We start from the raw sequence: 27,240 nt of genomic DNA, 5'->3' as shown, positions 1-27,240 counted from the left end.
CTTGTTTGACGTAGTGTTAATATACAGTACATTCGTACGCCACGTGTTATCGTTATTAAACATTCGTTACTGTGCACTGTACTGTATTAGTGTTTACTATACATAGTACTGTATATAACGTACGTAGTGTATTATATTATGTATTACTGTAGCCATGGGTCCCAAGAATGTTGCCGAAGGAAAGAAGAAGAAGACGATGCTCTCGATGGAGACGAAACTTGAAATCGTAAAAAAGTACGAGTCTGGCATGCGTTTAAGTGCGATCGCCAAGGAGTATGGCCAGAATCCATCTACGATAGGCACCATCCTGAAGCAGAAGGCGGCCATCAAAGCAGCGACACCTTCTAAGGGCGTCACTATTTTCTCCAACAAGAGAACCCACGTGCATGACGAGATGGAGAGGCTGCTTCTTGTGTGGATCAAGGACAAAGAGATCTCAGGAGACACCATCACTGAGACTACAATTTGCCAGAAGGCCTTCGCCATTTTCGGTGATCTCATGCGTTCTCAGGCCGAAGAAGGGGCAGGAGAAGGAACATCCCAGCAGGAACCCCCAGAGTTCAAGGCTTCTCGTGGGTGGTTCGAGAAATTCAAGAAAGGGACTGGCATTCATTCAGTGGTACGGCATGGGGAGGCAGCCAGCTCGGACACGAAGGCCGCCGAAGCCCTTGTTAAAACGTTCGACGAGTTGACTCTGCAGGAAGGCTACAGTTCGCAGCAAGTTTTCAATTGCGACGAAACTGGACTTTTTTGGAAGAAAATGCCTCGTAGGACGTTCATCACGGCGGAGGAGAAGAATCTACAAGGACTTATGCCTATGAAGGACAGGCTTACCCTTGCTTTTTGTGCAAACGCCAGTGAGGACTGCAACATAAAGCCCCTGCTGGTGTACCATTCAGAAAATCCCCGAGCCTTCAAAGCCCACAAAGTCATCAAGGAGAACCTTCCCGTGATGTGGAGGGCGAATGCTAAAGCCTGGGTAACGAGGCAACTTTTCATTGATTGGGTGAATGTCTGCTTCGGTCCGACTGTCCGAAAATATTTGGAAGAAAAGCGCCTCCCTATGGAATGTCTGCTGGTGTTGGACAATGCTCCAGCTCACCCTCCTGGCCTCGAGGAATATCTTCTGGCCGAGTATTCCTTCATAAAGGTCCTATATCTACCGCCTAACACCACCCCTCTCCTCCAGCCCATGGACCAGCAAGTTATTTCTAATTTTAAAAAATTGTACACGAAGCATCTCTTCCAGAGATGTTTCCAAGTCACAGACAGTACAAACCTCACTCAGCGTGAATTCTGGAAAGATCACTTAAATATAGTGATATGCCTCAAACTCATCGATCTCGCTTGGCAGGAAGTTTCGAGGCGTACCCTGAACTCATCTTGGAGGAAGCTGTGGCCTGATGTTGTCTCTGCACGAGACTTCGAGGGGCTCGGGAAGCCTGGAGGCGAAGCCGAGATCGTTGACGATCCTGAACCCATTCAGCAGTCTGAGGTGGCTGACATTGTACATCTTGGTACGTCCATGGCACTGGAAGTTAGCGCCGAGGATATAGATGAACTTATCGAGGAGCACCACGAGGAGTTGACGACGGACGACCTGAAGGAGTTGGAGACGATGCAAATGAGTGTTGTTCAAGAGCAGTTCTCTAGCGGTGATGAGGAGGATGTTACACCTTTGAAAACGGCAGACATTAAAGAAATTCTCGCATGTTTCCATAAAATGGCAGACTATGTCGAAAAGGAACATCTAGAAAAAGTTTATACCAACCGTGCGCTTCAACACTGCAATGACGTTTGCCTAACGCATTTTAGAAATGTGTTGAAGAGTAGGCAGAAACAAGCTTCAATGGATAGTTTCTTATTAAAGAGGCCAGCAGTATTAGTAGGCCAAGACGAAGGTGAATGTGAAGAAAAGAAACAGAAAAGAGGAAGTGATGAAGAATTAGAAGGTGAAAGTAAAGAAAAGAAATAGAAAAAAGAAAGTGATGAAGAAGTAGAAGAAATTTAGAAAATATGAAAAACGTAAAGTTATAAAAAAGCAAAAAAAAAAAATTCAATTTTAAGTTTTATGTTACCGTTAAGTGTTAAAGTAATTTTTTCTTTCATTTTATAGTTTTCCATACGTAATGTTAAGTGTTAGTTATTTCTGCCATTTTTTTATTTCGTAAAGTTTAAGTGTTAATGTGTTAAGTGTGTAAATTACTGTACGTAGTCTGTCACTTGATACGTTTTCTGCCTTATGCCATCCTCCTCTGCCGCGACTTCGCTATCGGACATCGTCTCAATCAAAAGGTAAGTTTCAACTTTTTTATTAATTAACAGTAACCTTTTTTTCAGGGTATCAATCCTTAATTTAGGTGTACGTACAGGTAACAATACACCTTCACTGATCCAAATGCTTTACATACAGTACCGTAACTTTTATACAGTAGTAAAGAAAACGGACCGTTTTCTTAGGGCTTGGAGGGGATAACTAGGCTATAACTACATTATTGAATAATACCATGGTGGTTTCTGGAATGGATTAGGCTGTTTTTAACGGTTGGGTTAATTATTGAATGATAGAAATGGCTGCAATGCATGTTTAGCGTGTTTATGAAAGAAAAGGTGTCTTTTCGTAAGACTTGGAACGGATTAAGCCATTTACATGTAAAACGCGACTCAGGATACGAAAAAATCAGGATACAAAACTGTATCCTGAACGGATTACTTTTGTATCCTGAGGCATCACTGTATTCTCAATGGCAAGCTTCTTGGAATGTCCACCATCCATTCCAGAACCTCTGTGAACCAACCTCTTGACGGCAAGAAGAGAGCTACTAAAGTCAACTTGGTTCCCTCGTGAGACAAGAACTTTTGTAACATCCTGTAAAGCACTTTGAATGGTGGGAACGTGTACAAGACCATGTCACGAGCTGCTTGACGCTTGGGGTTGCATTGTGCTTGATGATTAATGTAGCGTCTCGATAGACGAGACGCTCGACGTCACGTCTTACAGGACATCCTGCTCTGCTGGAAGCTCGACATCCTGTTAAGTGGACGTACGACGTCACGTCTGTTTGTTTGACTCTTTGCTAGGGAGTTGTAAAGACGTTCGTCTTCAAGAACATCTCGACTAGTAGGCTCACTACGCTTAGTGTCCAGGTGTGAAGTTACCCGACACTCAAGATCCAGGTCTGCTACTCACTTGTTGTACGCAGGCCGACAAACTAGCATGAGCAAAGAGAGCTCATGTTACAAATCTAGTAGTGTAATGAAAATAGGGTCAAACTGTTGTGGTACCGGAGACGTCAAGTCTACCACAAGCTCTCTTTCTATACCGTTTAAAAACACGCAGTGTGTCCAGAAGACGATAACCAGTTTGATGGTGGAGAAGGAGCAAGAACTGAAGCCATGCTAGGCTCAGACAACTGTCCTGCAACTGAGAGAGTTGGACGTTATTTGAAAGTTGCTGACATCCTAAAAGGTTGTTTGGTAGGAGAGTTTTCTTTGGTAGAAAGAAAAAACGCTCAGAACTGTTCGAAAGACTACAACCAGAAGCTTGCGGTGTCAAGATGGGACGCTGATTGACCGTGTCCTTCTTCCTCTATAGAGGTCTGGAAGTTGATGCCAGCCTCGTCTGGGTGCCGAGTCATCTGAAGATGACGAAAAAACTTTCACCTCACCTTTCCTATGATGAAGGTGAGAGACCCGTGAGGTGTCAAAAGGTATGCTCGAGTAGGCGACTGGTCGGGAGCTAAAGCCTCTCGTTTCTTTTATTGTTCGATATTTCTTCTCTCCGGGAAAAGGGAGCTAGAAGAAGTTTCAAATCGACATTCCTTGGAAGTAAGGATAAGAAACAACGATATGTCCTCACAGACGCACCCTCTATTTGAGGGATGGTGCTTAGACCGAAACAAAGAACTCAAAACTAGACAACTTCCTCCTATACACGAAACTTTCGGTAGCTTGAAGTTTGGATGGATGGGGAAGTAGAAAGCATCCTGGAGATCTAAGGAAATCATCCAGTGGACCTTTTTTACTGCTGCAAGCATAGTCCTCTGAGTCTCCATAGAGAACTTTGTCCTCTGGACGTAGCTCGAACAGTATGTGACTGACGTTGGACGTCACGGTTTGTTTGACATCACAAGCTTGTTGCTCGATGTCACGTTCAGCTTGACGCGCAACGTCACGTTCAGCTTGACACCCAATGCCAAACTTAGCTGCCTAGCGATCGTCGCCGCGCTTGGAAGGTTGACGCTCGATGACACGCTTGGCCGCTTGATGTCTGGTATCAAGAGAACCAGACACTCAATGGGATATAGAAGCCTTATCACTCTGTTCAACATTAGCTTGCTGGTAGGCCGCCTGTGCGACAACGCGTCCTGATAAGAATCATGACGAACCATCACTTTGCTAACAGAAGGCTGATAAGACTGCATAAAAGATGAGAGCCGCTGCTTCATGCTAGCACCATAGTCCAATTAGGATCAACATCAGGTGACACCGGTGTAGAAAACTTTGATCGCGAACTCTCCTTCCTCATCGCTTACATAAACGCTCCGCATTTCAGCAGACGGAAACCAGTCTGGCGGAAGCGGCGGTGCCTGTACCATAACACCAGACTCAGGAACAAGATCAGTATCAGTCTGAACTAAAGCTTTGCCAACTTCTGACATCCTGTCAGGATGTACACAGCAAAAAATCGACACTGCCTTCTCTCACAAAAGCCCTATTGCACTTGCTGCTGTTGCAGCTGAACATGCTGCTGAACCAACATCTGCAGTTAGGTTCTTTATGCTGCATTGAGGACGCGCTATTACACTGCCCTATCAGCACTGTCTTTTAGACGTTGTTACTTTTCTTAGAATGATTTAATGTCAATCATTATCATCATTTATTTATTTCCTTATTTCCTTTCCTCACTGAGCTATCTTTCCCTATTGGAGCCCTTGGGCTTATAGCATCTTGCTCTTCCAACTAGGGTTGTAGCTTGGCTAGTAATAATAATAAAAATAATAAAGACTCCTTCGCCGTCTTCCTTCGCGAAAAACTTTGAAGGCGGGACGAGAAGCAGCAGGTACAAAATAAAATGGAAACTTTTCAGAAAAAAACTCTCATGAGTTTCTGAAAGTCACTCTCTTCTTCTACGAGTCTCTAACCGAGGTAGAGATGCCTTGTTTCCTAGGAGTCAACTCCTTAATGTTCTGAATTCTGACCTCAATGCTTTAGAGGTTTAATTCTCGCTCTCCCACAGACACCAAGAATTAGTTCAAGCAGGCCTTGGTCTGAGAAAATAATATCTTTCTAGTTAATATCTATTTCTTAATATAGCGCCTGGCGTAACAATGTTCCAACGCTAGACGCTCATGGTCATGTAGACATCAAGTCCTACTGTTGGAAGCCAGACGCCAAGCAACTGCTTGGCGTTCAGTGTCACGTGACTCTCGGAACTATAATATTCACGATTCAGACACTCGTGATCTAGACGCTTGGAGCTATGCTTGACACGCAACGTCATGTTCAATTACTTGATGCTCGACGACACGCTACTGCTTGGCGTTCGGAGTCATTATTAACTGCTTGACACTCGACGTCAAGTTCAACTGCGTGAAGCTTGATGCCATGCAAGCTCTTGACGCTCGGCGCCACGTGACTTCAGAACAATAACGCTCGCGATTCAGACGCTCGGAACTATGCCGATCACGTCTAGAACGGTCGATTATCGAACAAAAGAAACAAAGAAGTTGCACTAAGTTACAAACATCGTGTCAAACTCTTAACAGCAGCGTTAGTAGCTAGCCTTGCTGAATGCTCGATGACCAACGCTCTGTTGTTGTCATGCTTAGCTTGGCGCGAGGCGTCACGCTCAGCCACCTGGCGATCGCCATCATGCTCAGCTGCTTGGAGCGCGCCATCAAGCTCAGCCACCTGGTGGGCGCCATCACGTTCAGCTGCCTGGCGCTTGTCGCGCGCATGGAAGGAAGACACTCGCGCTTGGCCGCTTAATGTTAGTAAACACTTTTACCTCGCCTTACCTACGGCGAGGGCGAGCGTTCTAGGAATTGTCAACAGGAACGCTCGAGGGAACTTCTGTTCAGGTCTTACAAGACGCTCGGCGCCAGACTAATGCCTCTCGCTTCCTTTCGCCGATCAACTTTAGTTCTCCCATGGGTCCAGGAGCTTGAAAGAGGTCTAAGGCTAGGAAAACGACAGGTCCGAACAGAAGCACCCTCCACTGTATTGAATAAAATTCACTGCACTAATCTAGCACTAAAAATTTGCATTTTTAAACTCTTGGCATAAAACCAAAAGTAGACACGCCCGTAGAGGGAGACCTTACTATTCTGTCAAGGGCTTGAATGAGAATGCAATAGTCATTAAATCCTATATAAAATGTACCAATATCTTTTATATAAAATATTAAAAATATTAAATGAATAGATATAGGAATAAAGAATATATCTATATATTTACACCAACCCTTATTACTTAACCTGTTATGCGTCACCCACGTGATAAACCGTTCACCAGGATCTACTCGGTACCGCCTTCAACTGCATATTCCGTTCATGACTTTAATTGCCTTTTTCAAGCCGTCAGTCTCGTGATATTACGTTTACTCATATAGTAAGTATAGGATCACCACTTGGCAACACTCTCAGCATATGGGGGCTGTAAATTGAAACTTATATGATGTCTGGCAACTATTTTTCTGAAGGTAGCTTGATGTTAGAAAACTGGTTTCCTATCAGTGTGCTTCGACCGTTCATGCGGAAGTGGTTGTTTGTTGTCCCTTTTGTAATGAACGGTCTAAAGAGAAAGGTTATTTCTTTAGATGAAATAAATGATATTCTTGTTGAGGAATTTGATAATGAAAACCTGTTTGATAATGAGAGCACTAGTTCTGAATCCTCCAGTGATGAGTATATTGAAGAAACAAATTTTTCTTTCGATGCCGAAAGCGAAAATGACTTCTCACTACTGAATGACTGGACAACGAGATTTCACAAAACTATATAGGAAAGGAAACGCCGAGAGAGAGAGAGAGAGAGAGAGAGAGAGAGAGAGAGAGAGAGAGAGAGAGAGAGAGAGAGAGAGAGAGAGAATAAAGTGGATAAATAATGTACAAATGTATGACGAACATATTTGAAAACTATACAGGAAACGATATGGAGAGAGAGAGAGAGAGAGAGAGAGAGAGAGAGAGAGAGAGAGAGAGAGAGAGAGAGAGAGAGAGAGAGAGAGAGAGAGAGAGAGAGAGGGGGGGGAGTGACATCCCTTTGCTTTTGTTGCTTATCCAGGCGTAAGATTTAAGATTGAAGATAAAAAGAACCCATTAAAATATCCAGTATTATGTAGCCATTTGGAATGAAATAATAGTAGTATTAATTGTTTTTTTTACTCTACCATTTAATTAACTATAAATACAAATTATAAGCATAAAGAAATGATATTAACTTTGAAAAATTATCATTAGTGAAATGACCGCTCAGGGCAAAAAAAGCGTGACGGTACGTTAGCGGCAACCTGGTCCAGGGGGGACGCTTAACAGGTTAAGGGGTTCCAATAAAAGACGAATAGTCACATTTAACAATTGGAACATTTATACGCAAAAATTTAGTATTCCCAAAAACGAACAAGTAAATTAACGATACAAAGAATCGTGAGACTATATCGATTGTCATGAATACTACATCGTATAAAAATTAACTGAACCCTAATTTTGTTTAATCTTTGTAAACAGATTAGCTAAAAAAAAAAAATAACAATCCTTTTATTTAATATAACTAAATACTTTGTAAGATAGTATTAACTTATCATTCTTTGTGGAAAAAGAAAGAAAATGCAAGTCATACTCAAGCTTACGTCATATGACTGTGACGTCATCGATGAGGCGGGGTGTTTCCCTATCACCATAATGCTTTCGTTAGTTTAAAATAGGTTGAAAAATTTCTAATCCTACCTTTTAAGCTATAACATAGCGATCAAATATCAAACAAAACCAAGTAAGCGAATGCCAAAACCCGTATATAAGAGTACATCACCAATATACTGCTAAATCCAGGTTAATCACGAGTGAATTCCTTCGATGTTGCCAAAATGGCGGCAGAAGAAAATCTGGTGCTGGATGGAATAGTTCGGCCTAGCTACCGTGGTGGCGCTAGTGTACACCTGGCATATCTATGCGATTGCCGCGAGTTTTGAATTTCTGCCGGACAGAAGAATAAAGCTATTGTTATATAACCAGCGGGTAAGTATGACAAATTCGTAGATAATTTGTATTTTTCCTAACTATACATACTTTAGCTATTTACATGGGGTAATTACTTCAGCGTAGCTGAATGACGAGCCATAAAAGTTTTAACGAGGGTTTACTACTCCGCCGCTAGTTAGCGGGGGGTAGGGAGGGGTAGCTAGCTACCCCACCCCTCACACACACCGGTGAATGTTTCACTTTGCTTAGAGGTAGGGCTTATCCCGGGGGACCGGGCTGGCGGGTAAATATGTGTAAATAGCTAAGGTTTGTATAGTTAGGAAAAAATACAAATTATCTACGAATTTGTCATTTGTTCCGTAACTGAAATACAAACCACGCTATTTACATGGGGTGACTCAACCCTTAGGAAGGGAGGCAAGTCCCTGCCATACTGGCTTTGGCTTGCCCGGGGACCCCAGATTAGAGTGTGTAAGTACTCAAGAAATAAGGGGTTCCTGCACCTCGCTGGCATGCTGTGAAACTGCTGCGGCCTACATAAGCTGTGTGTGAAGGTGAGAAGTGACTCGTCCTAGGAAGTTGACCTGGAGTTCTTCAGATGGAAATCTAGGCTAGGACTCTCCCAATACCACCTCATCAGGGTATGGGGACATGACAGTATTACATTTAATACTAGGAACACAAGGGAGCATGGCTTACCTGCAGAGGTTCGAGGTCAGCTGTGCAGAGAACCCAGGACTAAAACTGGTTAACAATGCCCTCAACCTTCTGCTACTTGTCCATTAAGGAGCCTGAGGTTAGACCAGCTGTTGTGCAGCCACCACAGGGCCGATAGAAAACGTATCAAGCCTCCTGTGTGTCACGTCTTGCAGGTAGTGGGCCGTGAAGGTGGTTTGACGCTTCCACACCCCAGCTTGAAGGACCTGCGTCACTGAATAATTTTTCTTGAAGGCCAGGGACGTAGCTATGCCCCTGACATCATGCGCTCTAGGGCAACATGAAGGAGGAGGGTCAGGATTCAAGGCCAGGTGTATCACCTTGCGAATCCAGGCAGAGATGGTATTCCTGGTGACCCTCCTCTTCGTCTTCCCGGTGCTCACGAACAGGGCTCGCACCTGGGGACGAACTGCAGCTTTTCTTTTAAGATACAACCTCAGACTCCTCACTGGGCACAGTAGGAGATGGTCTGGGTCATCTGTTACAGAACGGAGACTCAAAACCTGGAAAGAGTTGAACCTAGGGGCCGGCACTCCCGGATTCAGAGTCTTGGCAACAAACTCGGGGACGAAGCTGAACGTTACCTCCCCCCATCCCCTTGAATGGGCGATGTCGTACGAGAGATCATGTAGCTCACTGACTCGCTTGACCGAGGCCAAAGCTAGCAGGAAAACCGTCTTCCAGGTAAGGTGGCGATCTGAAGCCTGGCGTAATGGTTCGTAGGGAGGTCTCTTCAGAGACCTGAGAACTCGAACCACGTTCCATGGAGGAGGTCTCACTTCCGACTGAGTTCAGGTAAGTTCATAACTCGGTATGAGAAGGGAAAGTTCCAGCGAGGAAGAAATGTCCATTCATTTAAGCCTGAAGGCAAGACTTAAGGCTGAGCGATAGCCTTTCACTGCCGAGACTGAAAGGCGCATTTCCTCCCGCAAATACACGAGGAACTCTCCGGTATTGCTGGAACAGTGGCATCGAGGGGAGAGATACCCCTTCCACGACACCAACCACAGAAGACTCACCACTTCGCCTGGTAGACCCCTGCAGATGACTTGCGCAGGTGACCAGACATCCTGTTCGCAACTTGTTGCGAAAATCCTCTCTCTGTGAGGAGATGCTAGATAGTCTCCAGGCGTGAAGTCGAAGCGAAGCTACGGCTTTGTGGAAGATGTTGGCGTGTGGTTGTTTGAGTAGCTCGTGACGTGGAGGGAGTTCTCTCGGAACCTCCGTGAGGAGTTGCAGAAGGTCCGGGAACCATTCTGCGTGATGCCATAGCGGAGCTATCAGGGTCATTGAAAGATTGACCGATAATCTGGTCTTGTTGAGGACCTTCCTCATCAGACAGAATGGGGGAAAGGCGTACACATCGACGTTGTCCCACCGTTGTTGGAAGGCATCCTGCCAGAGAGCCTTGGGGTCCGGGACCGGGGAGCAGTACAGCGGGAACTTGAAATTCAGCGCCGTAGCGAACAGATCCACCATCGGGGAACCCCACAAAGTCGGGACTTTATTGGCTACTTGAGGATCCAAAGACCATTCGGTACTCACTATCTACGTCGCTCTGCTCAGACTGTCGGCGAGCACATTCCTTTTGCCTGGAATGAAGCGAGCCGCTAGCGAGATCGAGTGGACTTCAGACCATCTCAGGATCTCTACTGCAAGATAGGATAGCTGTTCTGAAAAGGTACCTCACTGCTTGTTGATATAAGCCACCACCAGGACTTGGTGGAACTTCTGAAGTGGCAGGAACACGGCCTTCATTTCTAGCAGGTTTATGTGAAGGTACTTTTCTGATTCTGACCACAGGCCTGAGGTCCTGTGGTTCAGAACGTGGGCACCCCACCCTTTCTTTGATGCATCCGAGAACAACATCAAATCCGGGGGAAGGACGAGAAGATCCACTCCATTTCGTAGGTTCTCGTCCGCCACCCACCACTGTAGGTCCGTCCGTTCCGCAGGACCCATAGGGATCAAAGTGTCCGGGGAATCGTGACTTTGATTCCACCGGGACTTGAGTCGCCACTGGAGGGATCTCATTCTGAGGCGACCGTTGGGAACGAGACGGGCCAGGGAGAAGAGGTGGCCGAGGAGACGAAGCCACGATTGGGCTGGGAGTTCTTCTCGATTGAGGAAAGGTCTCGCGACCTTCCTCAGCCTTGCTATCCTGTCGTCTGATGGGAAGGCTTTGTGAAGATTGGTGTCTATGACCATGCCTAGATATACGTTTCTGAGAGGGCTGCAGAGAGCACTTCTCAAGATTTACCATGATCCCTAGATCCTGGCAAACTTCGAGGAGCTTGTCTCGGTGGCGAAAAAGGGTTGCCTCCGAGTCTGCTAGGATCAGCCAGTCGTCCAGATAACGAAGGAGACGGATGCCGATCCTGTAAGCCAACGAAGAGATCAGGGTGAACACTCTGGTGAACACCTGAGGGGCTGTGGAGAGACCGAAACACAGCACCTTGAACTGGTAGATCTTGTTGTCTAGGCAAAATCTTAGGTACTACCTTGAAGACGGATGGACTGGGAACTGGAAGTACGCGTCCTTCAGGTCCAGTGTACACATGAAGTCTTGTGGTCTCACTGCGAGTCTGACCGTGTCTGCCGTCTCCATACTGAACAGAGTCTGCTTGACAAACCCGTTCGGGGTTGAGAGGTCGATGACTGGTCTCCAGCCTCCAGACGCCTTTCTCACAAGAAAGAGTCGACTGTAGAAGCCTGGGGACCTGTCTACAACCTCCTGGAGAGTGTCCTTCTTCAACATGGTCTGGACTTCTGCCCAAAGGGCTTGCCCTCTTGCCGATCCCATGGCAAGAGTGCTCAACGACACTGGATTCGCTGTCAGGGGAGGTAGAGAGGCTGTGAACGGGACGCGATAACCCAGAGCGATCACGGAAATCGTCCAGGCATCTGCCCCGAGTTGCTGCCACCTTGTCGCGCATCTTTGTAGGCATCCCCCCACTGGTGGACATGCAGGGGGACTGCCAACCCTAGCGTTTATGGCCTCGGCTGTTATCTCTAGGGTTCTTGCCTCCCCTGGAGGACTTCTTGCTCCTTCTGCTCTTGGCAGGAAAGGGCTTAGACACCTTCGGCTTCGCTGCAGTGGTCTTCTTCGTGTCCTTAGCTGGACGGGGCTGTTGAGCCGCTGGAGGTGTGTAGGGCCTCTATGTCAGGGCCCTATGGATGAGGGAATCCTGGTTGGACTTCCTCCACCTCTCAGCGGTAAGCTCCACGTCCTTAGGCTCAAACAAACTCTTACCGAACACGGAAGAGTGTCTGAGCCTGCTAACCTCTGAACTGGGAACCTTCTGGTGGAACCTCTCAGCCACATCGTCCCGACGTTTGAGAATCGTATTGGCCCACAAGCTCGAGACTTGGTGGGCCAGAAACTCAATGGTCCGTGTGCCTGAGAGTAAGAAAGTCTCCAGTGCCTTCCTGGTGCTTTCTTTGGAGAGGTCCTCGGACCGCACCAGGATGCCCAGAGACCCCAGCCAGATGTCAAGCCACGAAGTTGCCTGCATGGCACACTTAGCGACCTTCTCCTGGCTTAGGATCTCAGTAGCTGAGTAGGACACGTGCCGGTTGAAGAGTCTCTCTAGAGGGACTCCCCCGGTGAGTTCTTCCACGGAGTGATGCATCGGAAGACCCAAACAAGACTCCTCAAGGATCTCAAAGTACCTCCTCTGATGGACTCGAGGGGGAGGGAGGAGCTTGTTACCGGCGCTGGATCTGCTGGCGGAGGCAAGCTCAGAGAGCTGGCCCTCGACCTTGTCCCTGGCACTCTTCATCCCCTGAGACCAGGGCAAAGCTGCACTGGCCCTAGGGGGTTTCTGGGTGCCGTCGACACGGTCCAGGACCGTGTCCTTACCTTCATGAGGAGGAATCTCAGTGTCTGGGATCCCGTTGAGGTTCCTCATGAGGGTCAGGACTTGCCAGAATGTGTGTTCTGACTCTTGGTGCTCTCCTCTTGAAGGACTGGCAGCGAAGTCTCCCGTCCCCAGTGGCTCTTCCTGGGGGGACACGTGGACATCCTCGGAGGTCTAGATGGCTCCTGCCTGATCCTTGTTGACGATTTAGGGATCGTCTTAGAGACCTTCGGTTCCCTCCTGGGCGGGATACAGGACTCGAGTAACGATGAGTGCAGGCTCTTTTCCACCCCTGGACGAGAAGACTTCTCAGGGAGAGGCGGAGCTTCCCCCATTGGTGCGATGGGGGAACGGTACGGCTCGTCCGACTCTCCTGAGGATGGGTAATCCTCATCCGCAGGGGAGGGAGAGAAAGTCTGGGGAGGGAAGGAGCCTTGTGCAAGGATCTGCGAGGAGACAAAATAGGCCTTGGAGCTGTTTCCACGGGAGAGACTCCTCTCTTCCTCTTCAGGGGGGAGGGAGCTGCCACTGATTTGTGACCCATGTCAGAGAGGGCGGGCTTTATCGCCTGCACAAGCGCTCTGACCAGGGTACCGAACCAGGGCTGCTGGCTGACTGTCGCGCTGTCAGACACTCCCTCTGGAGGGAAGGGGATCGTTCGATCCCTTGGAGGAGTCGACAAATGCGGGTTCGCCTGTGAAGCTGGAAAGAAAGAGTCCTTAGACCTGTCCGGGAACCGCCCCTCCTCCGGCGAGCGCGCTGGTCTGCGCTTGTGGGGAGGGGAACGAGACAAAAACCTATCCGCCTGGCGACGCTCGCGCTGGAGGTCGCGTGATGGGCCCTGGTCAGGGTCGCGCGCGAAAGGATCGCGTGGCACAGGAATCTTGCGTGCGCGCCTCTGCGTGGGCAAGAGAGGGTGGTGGAGCGGGCGCGGTGGCGCGTAGGCGAGGTCACAGGAGCAAAAGCGCGCAGGAGATGGTGCGGGCGCGTGGGCGCGGGGGCACGCAGGAGCTGGACCGAGCGCGTGTGGGATATGGCGAGGGCGTGTGGCACGCAGGAGCCGGAACGGGAGGCGGCAATGGAGGGCGTGAGAGGACAGGGGCGCCTGAGCGCATATCCGGAAAAACAGGGCGAGGGCGCGAGAGCGCCGGTTCAGGATAGCGCGTTGGCGCGTAGGTAGGCGCTGGTCCGAAAGGACGGGCATACTCGCCTGTGGGCGCGCAGGTGATCATAAGCGCGCATGGCGCACATCAGGATGCGGACGCACTGGTGTGCGCTGGAGGGTTGCATGGGGAGCCTTGATGACTGGAACTGGGCGCGCAACCGAAGCGTTGCGCGCGGTTGGAACGTGTGCAGGATCGCGCGGTCTGGATGGAGAGCCCTGGGGTGCCTGTGAGCACCCGTGCGCTAGCTTAGGCGCCTCCTGGGCGGCGCGCTGCGATGTGGAAGCGCACTGGCGCGTTGGCAAGCGCGTGAGCGCTGGGACTGGAACTGCACGTGGGCGCGCTTCGCGCGTAACTCCAGACGGACGCTGCGAGTCCAGAAGAGCCTGAGAGCACCTGTGCTCTAGCGTAGGAACCTCTTGAACTGCGCGCGACGAAGCAGGAACCGGGGAACACCGGGGCGCAGGTGGGCTCTGGCGCGCTGTCACAGGAACTGCTGGAGGGTGCCGGGGCGCAGAAGGATGTGGGCGTGAAGGGGAACCCTGGCGCGTAGCAGGAACAGGGGCGTGCACGCACGCAGGTGAGCGCTGTGACGCTAAGACAGGAACAGCGGCAGCAGCAGGAGGGGGCGCAGGAAGAACCTGGCGCTTGAGGGCAAGAGGCACGGTTTAGTGCTCAAGGCCCTTAAGCCCCGAAGGACCCGGTGCCTGCGCAGTAGCAGGATCAGGTGGCGCGCAACGCGCATCCGCAACGTCGAAGGGTGACGGCAAGTCAGCAGGACTAGAGGAAGACTGGTCACTGTGTCCCGAAGGACGACCATCATCCGAAGGGGATCGCGAACGATCCCCGGAGAGGTCAAGGTGGTAGCTGGCAGGGTCGGCGAACGGCGAGTCGTCTCCTCCGCAGAGGACTGTGGTGACGACGAGCCGAAGAGGCGCCTCCTAACTCCCTTGTGAGGGAAAGGAAGGCCTCCACGGCGAAGGGGAGTACGAGCCTTCCGCCTTATACGCCCACGAGGGGCCATGGGATCAGCAAGCTGACCATCAAGGGGCCTCCGCAGGGGAGTCTCTGTAAGTGAACTCCCCCAAGGGGGAGAATCACCGACAGGAGAGACTGTGGGACTTAAATCCTCCCTCGAAAGGTGATCGGAGGGGGAACCTAAGCCATCAGCTACCTCAGCAACAGGAACGGGGGTTTGACTAGACCCACGAGATGGCTCCGTCACAACAACGTCAACCACAGACAGAGGATCTATCCCTGCTGTAGTTGGCGATTGTTTGACAGCTGCACCAAGTTTGATCATGTCAAACAGGGCTTCCTTGGAGGGCGAACCCTGCAGCCCCAAGGAAGCCCAAAGCTGTAAGAAATCACGATTAGACATATTCAAATCCTCCTCCGGGGGAGGAGCGGCAGCCGCCTCGCTATGGGAGAAGACTACCTCTCCCGCACCCCGGGATCGGTCAACAGCAATACGGTCTACGCTACCACTCGCCAGCCTCTCGGAAGAGACCGCTCGAGGGAGAGCTTCGGAGGAGGAAAGGGCAACGGAAGAAGTCCTGGAATTTTCTCTCTTCAAAGAAGCCTCTGAAGGAGAAAGATCCCTTTTAGACTTTTTCTTCCGGCGCCTGGCAAACCTCTCCCATTGGGAGGTAGACCACTCCCTACATTCTATACACACATTACCACTATCACACCGCTGGCCCCTACAGTGAGGACATAAGGCGTGGGGATCGGTGTCGACCGCCGACATAAAGGTCCCATAAGGGCGGCCGGGAAGTCCAGGGCATGTACGCATAGTAGTAGAGGCCAACTTCAAACACACTGAAAAAGAAAAAGCAAAAACAGATTAAATATGGCAGTCAAAGCGAGGGAGAAAGCAGACAGGTCTGTTCTCTGCCCGAGCCAAAAGTAAAGTGAAGCATTCACCGGTGTGTGTGTGTGTGTGAGGGGGGGGGGGGGGTAGCTAGCTACCACTCCCTAACCCCCGCTAACTAGCGGCGGGGTAGTAAACCCTCGTTAAAACTTTTATGGCTCGTCATTCAGCTACGTCGAAGTAATTACCCCATGTAAATAGCGTGGTTTGTATTTCAGTTACGGAACAAATAAATGTTTAAAAAATATAATTAATGCAACTACAGTACCTGCAAGAACATAATGACAGTAAAAATTTTCTAAAGGAATTTCAAAGCTCTAAATTATGACTCACCCTGGATTTCTCTTGGGACGAACACATACGCAATAAAACTTGCTGCCAAAGTCAATGTACAAGTCGTCACCAACTACATGAAATATTGTTCCTTCTACCACTTTGTTTCGAGGATCACCAATCTGAAAAAAAAAAAAAAAACACTAGATACAATTTTTCCGTCCTACCTGAAATATCATAAACCTTTAGGTAATGACAATAAAAAATATTCCTTCATAATTTCCACAATATGGTTCTTGAAAATTTCCAGTACTTTAGTGTATACTTTATTCACATCATGAATATTACTTATTAAAAAAAAATTCATAAGAAGTGAACTACAATATCCAAAAAAAAATTCTTCTTTGTCTACATCTTTTCCCACTTCTATGTGGGGTCGATGCTTCTGGTCAGCTTTCTCCATCACCCTCTGTCCCACACCTCATCACTGGTTAATCCCTTTGATCGAAGATCATCCTTGATACAGTCCACCCACCTTCGTTTTGGTCTCCCTCTCCTTCTCGTTCCCTGTACCTCCATTTCCATCTCTCTCCTCCCAATATACTGTTCATCTCTTCTTACGACATGACCATACCACCTCAGTCTACTTTTTTGGATCTTATCTGATAGTTTTCTAACTCCTGAGGTACCCCTAATTACCTCATTCCATATCTTATCTCTTCTTGTCACCCCACACATCCATATCAACATTACAACTCTGCCACATCCATCTTCTTCTCTTCTGCCTTCTTTATTACTCACATCTCCGCTCCATACATCATTGCCGGTCTCACAACTGTCCTGTGTACTTTACCTTGCAATTTAACCCCTATTTTCCTATCGCACAGTACTCCACGCACTTTTTCCAAGCCACTAAGGGGGAGCAAGCCAGCCTCAACTTAGTGCCGGTCCGTAGCCCGGGTAAATGGGGAGGGTTGGCGGCCGGAAAGGCATCCGGCCATGAAAAATTAGCCAAAACAACTATGGTCAATGTCCCAAAAAAAATAACATTCTAAAATAACAAATTTGGAAATAATTTGTATTTTTCCTAACATACAAACCTGGAGCTATTTATAAGGTATTACTTTTGGCAACGTTGAAAACCAGCTAGGACAATTTTAGTGAGGGATAATTACCCCCTCCACTAGTTAGCGGGAGGAGGTTGGGGTAGACTAGGTACCTCGCTCACTCACACCTGTCGGTTAAGTAACCACTTTTGCTTTCTGGCAGGACTTCTAGGGGGACAGGGTGGAGGGCCAATTTGTATAAATAGCTCCAGGTTTGTATGTTAAGAAAAATACAAATTATTTCCAAATTTGTAATTTGTTACGACACAGATACAACCCTTCGCTATTTATAGGGTGACTTACTATTAGGAGGGAGGAAGTTCTACCAACTGGCCTTGGTCATGACCCGGGGTTCCCTCTAATTGATCTTTGATCTAATTAGTAGGAACCTGTTACGATCCACGTGGGGATCGAACCAGGTTCTGTTGAATTGATTAATGAAATGGGGACTTTTCAACTACAAAACACCATGAAACAAAAGGAAATATAGAAAGAAAACTCGCAAAAGAAAACAATTTTATTTACAACTAGTCAAAGGTAAATGTTTCTTGATTGAGCACTTAGGAAGCGCTGAACTAAAAGAAAATCATTTGATTAAACTACACTCCAGCAAATAGGGGAACAGTCAAGATAGTAGATAGATAATACAAAAAAAAATACTACTCTTCACAGCAGCTCTCGACGGTTGACAGGAACGTAGATATTTCAGGTCCATGCGTTTCGTGGTCGGTAATGAGGGCGGGGGGACTCGTTCTGACATCTTGGACAAAGCTGGTTACATCTGCATTCTGGTCCTTACGTCTTCTCTTCCTCCCTGAGCTTGTTCTCCCTCTCTCTCGGGCTTCCTCCTCTTCTGTCTTTCGTACTCCCCTCTCTCTCGTTCGCGTGGAAGTTTATATATCCCTGTATGGGAGGGGTTAACTATGGACAGTTCCATATAAGGAAATTTTCTTGTTTCTTCATCCTCATTGGTGTTCCTTAAAACCATGCCTCTGATAACACCTAGACGAACGCTCTGCTGGTGTAATCAAAATCCATATCGCCCTATAATTGAAGCGAGGCGTCTGTTTACCTCCAGCTAATGTACATTCTTCGGCGACAAACAATGTTCTTCTTGTTCTATGGTTCTTTCCATAACTTGACTCCTTGTTCTTCAGACAGGGGATCGTTGTGCCTAATGACCGCCGGCCTAGGCAAATAATAAATATCTTGACGGTGACAGCTTCAATAAACACTCACTCACTCACTCACTCACTCACTCACTCACTCACTCACTCACTCACTCACTCACTCACTCACTCACTCACTCACTCACTCACTCACTCACTCTCTCTAAAATCAAAGTAGTTACAAGGTAACTCGATGATAGCGGCCTGCAGGAGCTTGTGTGAGAGAGACCCATGGCTTGTCTTTACGTAGGAACTAGAGGATAAGCATGAGTTCTAAGACATATCCAATACCCTCCCTCACGAGGTATTGGTGACGTAACATAGTATTTATTCATACTTGGGATGCACAAGGGAAATGAATCTTACCTGCAGAGGGGTGAGGTCAGCTATGCTTCTGTCTTGCGAAGCTGTTTCCCCAGGGGGGAGAAGAAGAAAGAAAGAAGGGAGCTAGACATTCTTTTCATTCACCCCAGACTAACCTCGGTAACCTCAGCCCTCAACCCTCTGCTATTTGTCCATCAAGGAGCCTGAGGTATTAGATCACTTGTTGTGCGGACACCACAGGACCAATGGAGGTTTCCATGCTCCTGTGGGTTACGTCTTTCAGGTAGTGGGCTGTGAAGGTTGTCCGACGCTTCCACATGCCCGCTTGCAATACCTGTGCCACAGAAAAATTCTTCTTGAATGCCAGAGACGTTGCAATGCCTCTGACGTCATGAGCTCTGGGTCGGTTGGACAGGGGAGGATCTGGATATAGAGCGCATTCAATTACTTTCCTTATCCAGGAGGAAACAGTATTCCTCGTGACCCTCCTCTTGACCTTCCCCGTGCTGACAAAAAGTGCTCGTACACAGGGGCGAGCTTTTGCTGCTGTTCTTCTTAAGTAACACCTCAAACTCCTTACTGGACATAGTAACAGTTGGTCTGGATCTTCGGTTACAGAACGAAGACTCTCTATCCGAAATGGGCCCAACCTGGAGTCCGGCACACCCATATTTTGAGTCTTAGCTACAAACTTAGGGATGTAGTTGAGGATTACTTCCCCCCCTCTCCTAGAGTGGGAGACATCAGCAGATAGACCATGAAGTTCGCTGACTCTCTTGGCCGAAGCCAGAGCGAGCAGGCACACCGTCTTCCACGTGAGGTGGCGATCGGAGGCCTGGCGTAGTGGTTCATAGGGGAAGCCCTTCAGAGACCTGAGTACCCAAACCACATTCCAAGGGCGAGGTCTTAGCTCTACCTGGGGACAAGTAAGCTCGTAACTGCGTATGAGCAAAGAAAGTTCCAACGAGGAGGAAATATCGACTCCTTTCAGTCTAAAGGCGAGACTCAAGGCTGAGCGGTAGCTTTTGACTGCCGAGACCGAGAAGCATTTCTTCCCGAAGGTATACAAGAAACTCCGCTATAGTTGGAACAGAGGCATCGAGGGGAGAGATACCCTTCCATGACACCAACCACAGAAAACTGACCACTTCACCTGGTAGACAGCCTCTGTAGATCTCCTGAGGTGTCCAGCCATTCTTTTCGCAACCGGTTGCGAAAAGCCTCTCTGTGTGAGGAGGTGCTGGATAGTCTCCAGGCGTGAAGTTGAAGCGAAGCTACGGCTTTGTGGAAGATGTTGGCATGTGGTTGTTTGAGGAGGTCGTGCTGTGGAGGAAGCTCCCTCGGGATCTCCGTAAGGAGATGCGAAAGGTCCGGAAACCACTCTGCGTGATGCCATAGTGGAGCTAGGAGGGTCATTTGCAAGTTGTTGCTTGCTCGTACCTGGTTGAGGACTTTTCTCATCAGACAGAACGGGGGAAACGCGCAAGCGTCCAGGTTTATCCACCGTTGTTGGAAACCATCTTGCCAAAGAGCTTGGGGATCCGGGACTGGGGAGCAGTACAACGGGAGCCTGAAATTCAGGGCCGTTGCGAACAGATCCACAGTCGGGGAACCCCACAAAGTCAGGACTTTGTTGGCTATCAGAGGATTCAAAGACCACTCTGTGCCAACTATCTGAGTCGCTCTGCTCAGCTTGTCTGCTAGCACATTCCACTTGCCCGGAATGAAGCGAGCTGATTGAGTCACAGAGTTGTCCTCTGCCCATCTGAGTATCTCTACTGCAAGATGGCACTGCTGCTGCGAAAAGGTACCGCCCTGTTGCTTAGATAAGCTACTACCGTGGTGTTGTCGCTCATCAACACCAAGGAGTGCCCCACCAGGACCTGGTTTAACTTTTTGAGGGCCAGAAAGGCTGCACTCATCTCTAAGAGATTTATGTGCTGGTACCTTTCTGATTCGGACCATTGGCCGGAGATGTAATGATGCAGCACGTGAGCCCCCCCTCCCCCCCCTTCTTTTGATGCATCCGAAAAAAGCATCAATTCCGAGGGAGAGACAAGAAGATCAACCCCTTTGCAGAGGTTCGGCTCCGCTAGCCACCACCTGAGGTCTGATTGTTCCTCTAGCCCTATGCGGACTAGGTGATCCCGGGAATCGGAGTGTTGGTTCCACAGGGATTTTAGTCGCCACTGAAGGGATCTCCTCCTGGGGCAACTGTTGGGGACCAGTCGAGTCAGGAAAGAGAGGCGACCGAGAAGGCGAAGCCAATACTGCGTCGGGAACTCTTCTCGACTGAGGAAGACCTGTGCTATCTCCCTCAGCCTCTGGATCCTTTCGTCTGATGGAAACGCTTTGTGCCTTAGGGTGTCTAATCGCATGCCTAGGTATACCAGTTCTTGAGAAGAGATCAGTTGAGACTTCGAGGTTTACCACGATCCCCAGATCCTGGCAAAACCTTAGAAGCTCGTCTCGCTGGCGGAGAAGGGCCGCCTCCGAGTCTCCCAGAAACAGCCCATCGTCCAAGTATCTTAGGAGACGGATGCCGACTCTGCGAGCCCAAGATGATACTAGGGCAAATACTCTCGTGAATACCTGGGGTGCTGTGGAAAGACCGAAACACAGTACCCTGAACTGGTAATGCTTCCGATTGAACATGAATCTTAGATACTTCCTGGAAGACGGGTGAATTGGGATCTGGAAGTATGCGTCCTTCAGATCTAGAGTGCACATGAAGTCCTGGGGTCTTATCGCTTGTCTGACTGTGTCGGCCGTCTCCATCCTGAAAGGCGTCTGTTCAACAAACCTGTTCAATGCCGATAGGTCGATGACTGGTCTCCAGCCTCCAGACGTGTTTTTCACAAGAAAGAGTCGACTGTAGAAGCCTGGGGACCCGTCGAGGACCTCCTGGAGAGCATCCTTCTCTAACATGTACTGGACTTCCACCCTGAGGGAAAATTCCTGTGCGGATCAGTTCGCACAGGAGTTCGATGGAATCGGCACTAGAGTCAGTGGAGGGAGAGAGAGCGTGAACGGGATGCGATACCCTGAACAAATCGCCTCAACCGTCCAGGGTTCGGCCCCGTGGTGAAGCCACCTCTGCCAGCGGCTTTGCAGGCATCCCCCCACAGGTGGGCAAATGGGAGGATTGCCTGTCTTATTGGGACCGGCCTCGGCCAGATCCCTTCTTACCCTTTTCTCTATGAAAGGACTTTTTGCTGTGAAAGGCCTGCTTTGCACCCTTTTTACCCTGCTGTTTTGGGTCTCTAGCCGTTTTCGGCTGCGGGTTTTGCTGTGCTTTCCGCTGTGGCTGAGAGGGGTAAGATCTAGCCGTTAAGACCTTTTGGATGAGAGTGTCCTGACTGGACTTCCTCCACCTCTCTGCCACCCGCTCAACATCCTCGGGATGGAACAAAGAATTGCCCTCGAAAGGAGCATTTCTCAGTCTCGCTACTTCAGCCTGAGGGAGATGTCTATGGAACTTGCCTATGACGGCATCTCTCCTCTTCAGGATAGTGTTAGCCCAAAGGTTCACTACCTGATGGGAGAGGAACTCGATGGTCCGAGAGCCAGAAATACGAAAGTCTCCAAAGACTTCCTGGAGGATTCCCGAGACAGGTCTTTAGACCGCATCAGTTGTCTTAAGGATCCTAACCAGAAATCCAGCCACAAGGTAGACTGCATGGCATACTTCACCACCTTCTCCTGGTTTAGGATTTCAGAGACCGAAAAGGAGACTGGAAGTCCGTAAGTTTCTCAAAGGGGGTGGCCTTCGAGAGTGCCTCTATAGAGTGGTCGAGAGGCAGCATTGGAAGAGATTCCCCGAGGATCTCGTTGTACCTCGTCTGAAACACATACAGAGGAGGTAGGAGCTTGGAGGAAGAGATGGAGCGGAGAGAAGAGGTGGACCCAGTTGCCTAGGACACTGCCTTCTGTTTGGCACTCTTCAACCCCTTTGACCAGGGCAAAGCTGCACTGGTCCTATGAGGTTTCCGAGTGCCATAGAATTGGTCAAGGACCGTTTCTTTTCCATCTAGAGGGGCTGCCGACGGATCTGGAAGTCCATTGCTGAAATGGATGCAGGCTAGGACCTACCAGGAGTGTTCAGACTCTTTCCTCTCATCCTCCGTAAGCTTAGGGCTAGCGGCTGCTGGCAGAGCGTCGTCCTTGAGATCGCTCTGCCCTTCCACGTCCGAGCTCTCATCCATAGGAGCCCAGAGTGGGTCGAAGTCGTTGACTGGATAGACTGGGGATAGGGAGACTGCCGAGGAGGTACTCGCTTCCGGCTGCCTGGGAGGCAGTGAGGGAGGAAGCCTGGCCGAGGATTTGGGGATGGTGAACTAATCCTTCGGTTCCCTCCCACGAGGCTGGAGGTCCTCTGACCCCAAGGGCCTAGAGGACTCCGTCGGCTTACAGGTGGAATGCAAGTTCGTTACCGTACGGGGCAAGTCCCGTCCGGTCGCAGGTCGTGCCTCCTTAGACACTATCTCGACCGGTAAAGGACGGAAGGAGTCTCCATAGGAAGTAACCCTATCCTCCTTGGGGGGCGAAGGACGAAACCTTTTCCTTTTCCCCTTTAGCCTGGCCTGTGGCGTCTAGAACTGCAAGGGGCTACCCTGAGGTTCATGCCTAATCTCCTCCAGAGGTCTTTTGCGAGGGGATGACCGTCTCCCCTTGCCAGAAGGACCTGCCTGTGCGGGATCTTCCGAACTCCTCCTAGGATCGGAGGGAGGAAAGGACCCTGGGAAGAGAGGAGGCGATAAGGGGATCCTAGGTGTGTCACCTAAGGACTGGGAGTGGGGAACGACTCCTTTCAAGGCTTGGCGCATAACATTGAATAAAGTGCTAAGCCACGGGGGTTCACGGGCTCCTGAGGAACAAAGGGGGAGGTCCTTAGAAAAGGACTGCTCCCTGGGTTTAGGAACCTGGGCAGCTTTCCTAACCCTCTTGTCTGATGGAGGCTTCACTACAGGCAAGATCGACACAGGCCTACCCTTAGGGATAGGGTCTGGGCTCGGTCGCGCAGGCGACTGTTGTCTCTGTTGAGGCCTAAGGGGCTTGAGAGACTGATTGTGAGCGCCAAGATGGTCGTGCTCTTGCGCCGAACTGTTGGTAGGCGGAAGGGTGTTCGTGCGCGCGCCTTTCCCGATTGCGCGTACCTTTTTCGCGCTCGTGGTGCGTATGAGGTTGTTTGCGCACCTGGCGCACAATAGGTTGCTTGCGCGCATGGCGCGCAGTATGTTGTTCCCGCGCATGGCTAGCAACAGGATGTTCGCGCATATGGCGTGCCATAGGACGAACCCGCGCGCCATGTTCGAGATTTTGTTTGCGCGCGCAAAGATGGTCGTGCGCGCCAAGTCAGTCGTGCGCGCCAACTTGGTCGTGCGTGCAAGGGGTCTCAGATTGGTGAGAGAACTCAATGCTACGCTCACCCGAAGGTTCACGATATCTTGTGTTGTGTGAGCGCGAACGATCAACACAACGAGTTTGAAAACTCTGTCAAAAAAAGAATGACTATGGTCACGAGAACCCGAAAGTTCAGCGTGAACCGTGTTGCGCGAACCCGAAGGATCAACGCAACGAGAAACCGAAGTTTCTCTGTCACGATACACCGAAGTGCTAGCGCGACTAAAGTTACGAGAGCCCAAGGGTTCAGCGTAACTCAGGTTACGAGACCCCGAAGGGTCAACGTAACAAGGAACAGAATTTCCACTGTCACGAGACCCCGAAGAATCAACGTGACTGACGGTACGAGAACCCGGAGGTTCAACGTTACCATCGTTACGAGAGCCCGAGGGTTCAGCGTAACAGAAACCCAAAGGTTTCAAGTCGCGAGAGCCCGAACATTCAGCGCGATGGAGACCCGAAGGAAGGACTCCGGCTGTCATGAGAACCCGCAGGATCAACATGACGAGAGCCCGAAGGCTCAGGATCACGCCAGCCCAAAGGCTGATCGTCATGAGACCCCGGAGGGTCAATGTCAGAAGAACCAGCAGGTTCAAAAAGACGTCTCCTCACAGCCCAAGGAGGAGAACGTCCGGGGTGGAGAGGGGTTACCAACTCCTCCACTCTGCGAACCTCCGGAAAGGAACGTTCAACAGACTCCGCCCGAGGGGGAGACCGATTAAGGTCTACAGATAATTCCTCAGCAGGGGAGAAGAGTTCACCCGAAGGAGAACTACGCTTATAACAAGGTTCTCTTTCCCCCCCTGGAAGAGAACCTAAAGCGTAAGGAGATTGCCGATGCACAGAAGCAATCTTCTCTCGCGAACGAGAGATATGTTCCCCCGAAGGGAAAGCTTGCCTTGGAGAGAGCCCTGCCCCCGTCCCTGGTGGGTTAGCTAACACCTCGGCGTCGGAACCAGACTCTCGGCCTGACCGACAGGCAACAGCGCCTGCGCCCAGAAGAGGAGGATCGACTTCCGTAGAGGAAGGAGACGACCGCCTTCTCTCTGCTCCCCTTTGGAGGAATTCGAGAACTTCCTTCGTAGGGGGACCATCGACGCCTAGCGATGGACATAAAGACACGAGGTCTGGAAAAGAACAGGCGCTCCCTGGGGGAAGAGAAGGAGCCGACTCACTAGGGGAGCCGCCACCTTCGTCTATCCTACAGGGTTGACCTGGAGTCACAAGCCCTGTGCTACCGCTCGACCGTGCCCCGGAAAGGGGCTGGTCAAGGATTAGCTTCGGGCAGAGATTTGGGCATAGAAGAAGCAGAAGCCCGCGATTTCTTTGATTTCGAGGATGACCGTGAAAGCGAAGATTCGCATTTAGACTTCTTATGCGCAAACCTCTCCCACTGGGAGGCAGGCCATTCCCTACACTCAAAACAGATGTTGTCCCGCGAACACCGAGTTCCCCGGCAAGCCGCGCATATAGGGTGTGGGTCCGTCTCCATGGAGGACATGAAGGTGGCGAGCGCCTTCAATCCCTGGACATGTCCGCATTGCGGGACAATAACAACACACACCGATACACACAAAAGAAAAAGGAAAAGTAATAAAGTCAAGGCAGTTTGTTTAACGGGAGAGGGAGACGGCACGTCCGCACTCTACCAAGCCAAAAGCAAAAGTGGTTACTCAACCGACAGGTGCGAGTGAGCGGGGTAGCTAGTCTACCCCAACCCCCTCCCGCTAACTAGCGGATGGCGTAATTATCCCTCACTAAAATTGTCTTGGCTGGTTTTCAGCATTGCCGAAAGTAATACCCTATAAATAGCGAAGGTTTGTATCTGTGTTGGAACAAATAACAAATTTGGAAGTACTTAATTTGTATTTTTCCTAATGATACAAACCTGTAGCTATCTATAGTTAGCAGGGGGGGGGGGTTAGTTAGCTACCCTTCTCACTCACACACCTGTGACTGTACTTTAATTTGCTTGGAGGTAGGACTTCAAAGGGGGACTGGGATGGCAGGCAAATTTGTATAAATAGCTACAGGGTTGTATCATTGGGAAAAATACAAATTACTTCCAAATTTGTCATTTGTTCTGTAACTGTAATACAAACCTACGCTACCTATAGGGGTTGACTCGCCCATTAGGGGGTTTCTAGGCTTTAACCAGGGATTCCTTTCTTATGTTAATTAGTACAAAAAATATGGAAACCCTTACACCTCGCTAACCTTGCTATGCATGGTCTGCGGCCTACACAAGCCGTGTGTCGAGATACTAGCAATGTGACTATCAAGGTAAAAGTTATTCCGAGTTATTAGGAATCATCAGAGGTCACCAAGACATTCCCAACACCACTTCGCCAGGGTATGGGGATATAACGGTATTGACATAATACTAGGTTACACAAGGGAGCAATGGTTTACTTGCAGTGGTTGAGAAATGTGCAGAGGGGCGTCTCTTCACAAAAGGAGGAAGAGTACCTCCAAGGGGAAGCGCAAGACAAGCACGCCGGGGTCGGCGACCACTGTGACGAGACCCCCCGCACCGCAGGAGCAGGAGGATCAGCAGGCCTCCGAAGAGGAGTCTCTGAGTGGCCTCTCTCTCGAACGAGATAGAGGATCCCTCGCAGTAGAGACATGCCTTGGACTTTGCTCCACTCCCGAAGGATGGTCAGCAAATGGGGGGAGTGCAGTCCTCGGCAGTGGCGGAAGAAGCCGAGGACAAGGCAGGAACAGGGCTCCCTAGGAGGGCAGCAGACTAATCCTCAGACGCCACCAAATTGACCATGGTCAAAGGATCCACTTCCGACACCGACTAACGCTGCAAAGCAGCTGCAGCAACACCTCCTTGGAAGGCAGCTGGGCAAACCTGCAAAAGGGGAGAAAGAGATAAGGATTCCCTCAGAAGAGCCGGGGACGCTTTGCTAGGGGAAGCAACATCGTCTCTCGAGAACAGAGGTTGTCCAGGGATTAAATGGACTGTGCTACTACTCGACAGTTCCCCAGAGGAAACTATTTGAGCAGGAACTTCAGTGGAAGGTCGGGAAGCGGAAAAAGATGCTTTAGATTTCTTCTGTTTAAAAGAAACCTTGGAAGGAGAAGAATCCCACTTAGCCTTCTTCTTTCGCTGACATCCAAACCTATCCCACTGGGAGGCAGACCAC

The 27,240-nt window shown here is 49.6% G+C and overlaps 1 protein-coding gene across 2 annotated transcripts in view; it reads right to left on the bottom strand.

The window, feature by feature from the left end:
* mRpS28 (mitochondrial ribosomal protein S28) overlaps positions 1 to 27,240 on the bottom strand; it is a 191,016-nt gene that overhangs the window by 27,525 nt on the left and 136,251 nt on the right. For both annotated transcript variants that reach the window (XM_068358488.1, XM_068358487.1), the window contains exon 2: positions 16,147 to 16,268. In XM_068358488.1, coding sequence (XP_068214589.1) covers positions 16,147 to 16,268 — 122 coding nt within the window. The remainder of the gene's footprint in view (positions 1 to 16,146; positions 16,269 to 27,240) is intronic.

The sequence above is a fragment of the Palaemon carinicauda genome, chromosome 35 (genome assembly GCF_036898095.1).
Source record: "Palaemon carinicauda isolate YSFRI2023 chromosome 35, ASM3689809v2, whole genome shotgun sequence".
NCBI lineage: Eukaryota > Metazoa > Arthropoda > Malacostraca > Decapoda > Palaemonidae > Palaemon > Palaemon carinicauda.
The sequence above is the reverse complement of the archived record's forward strand: the minus strand, read 5'-3'. Positions and strand labels throughout refer to the sequence as shown.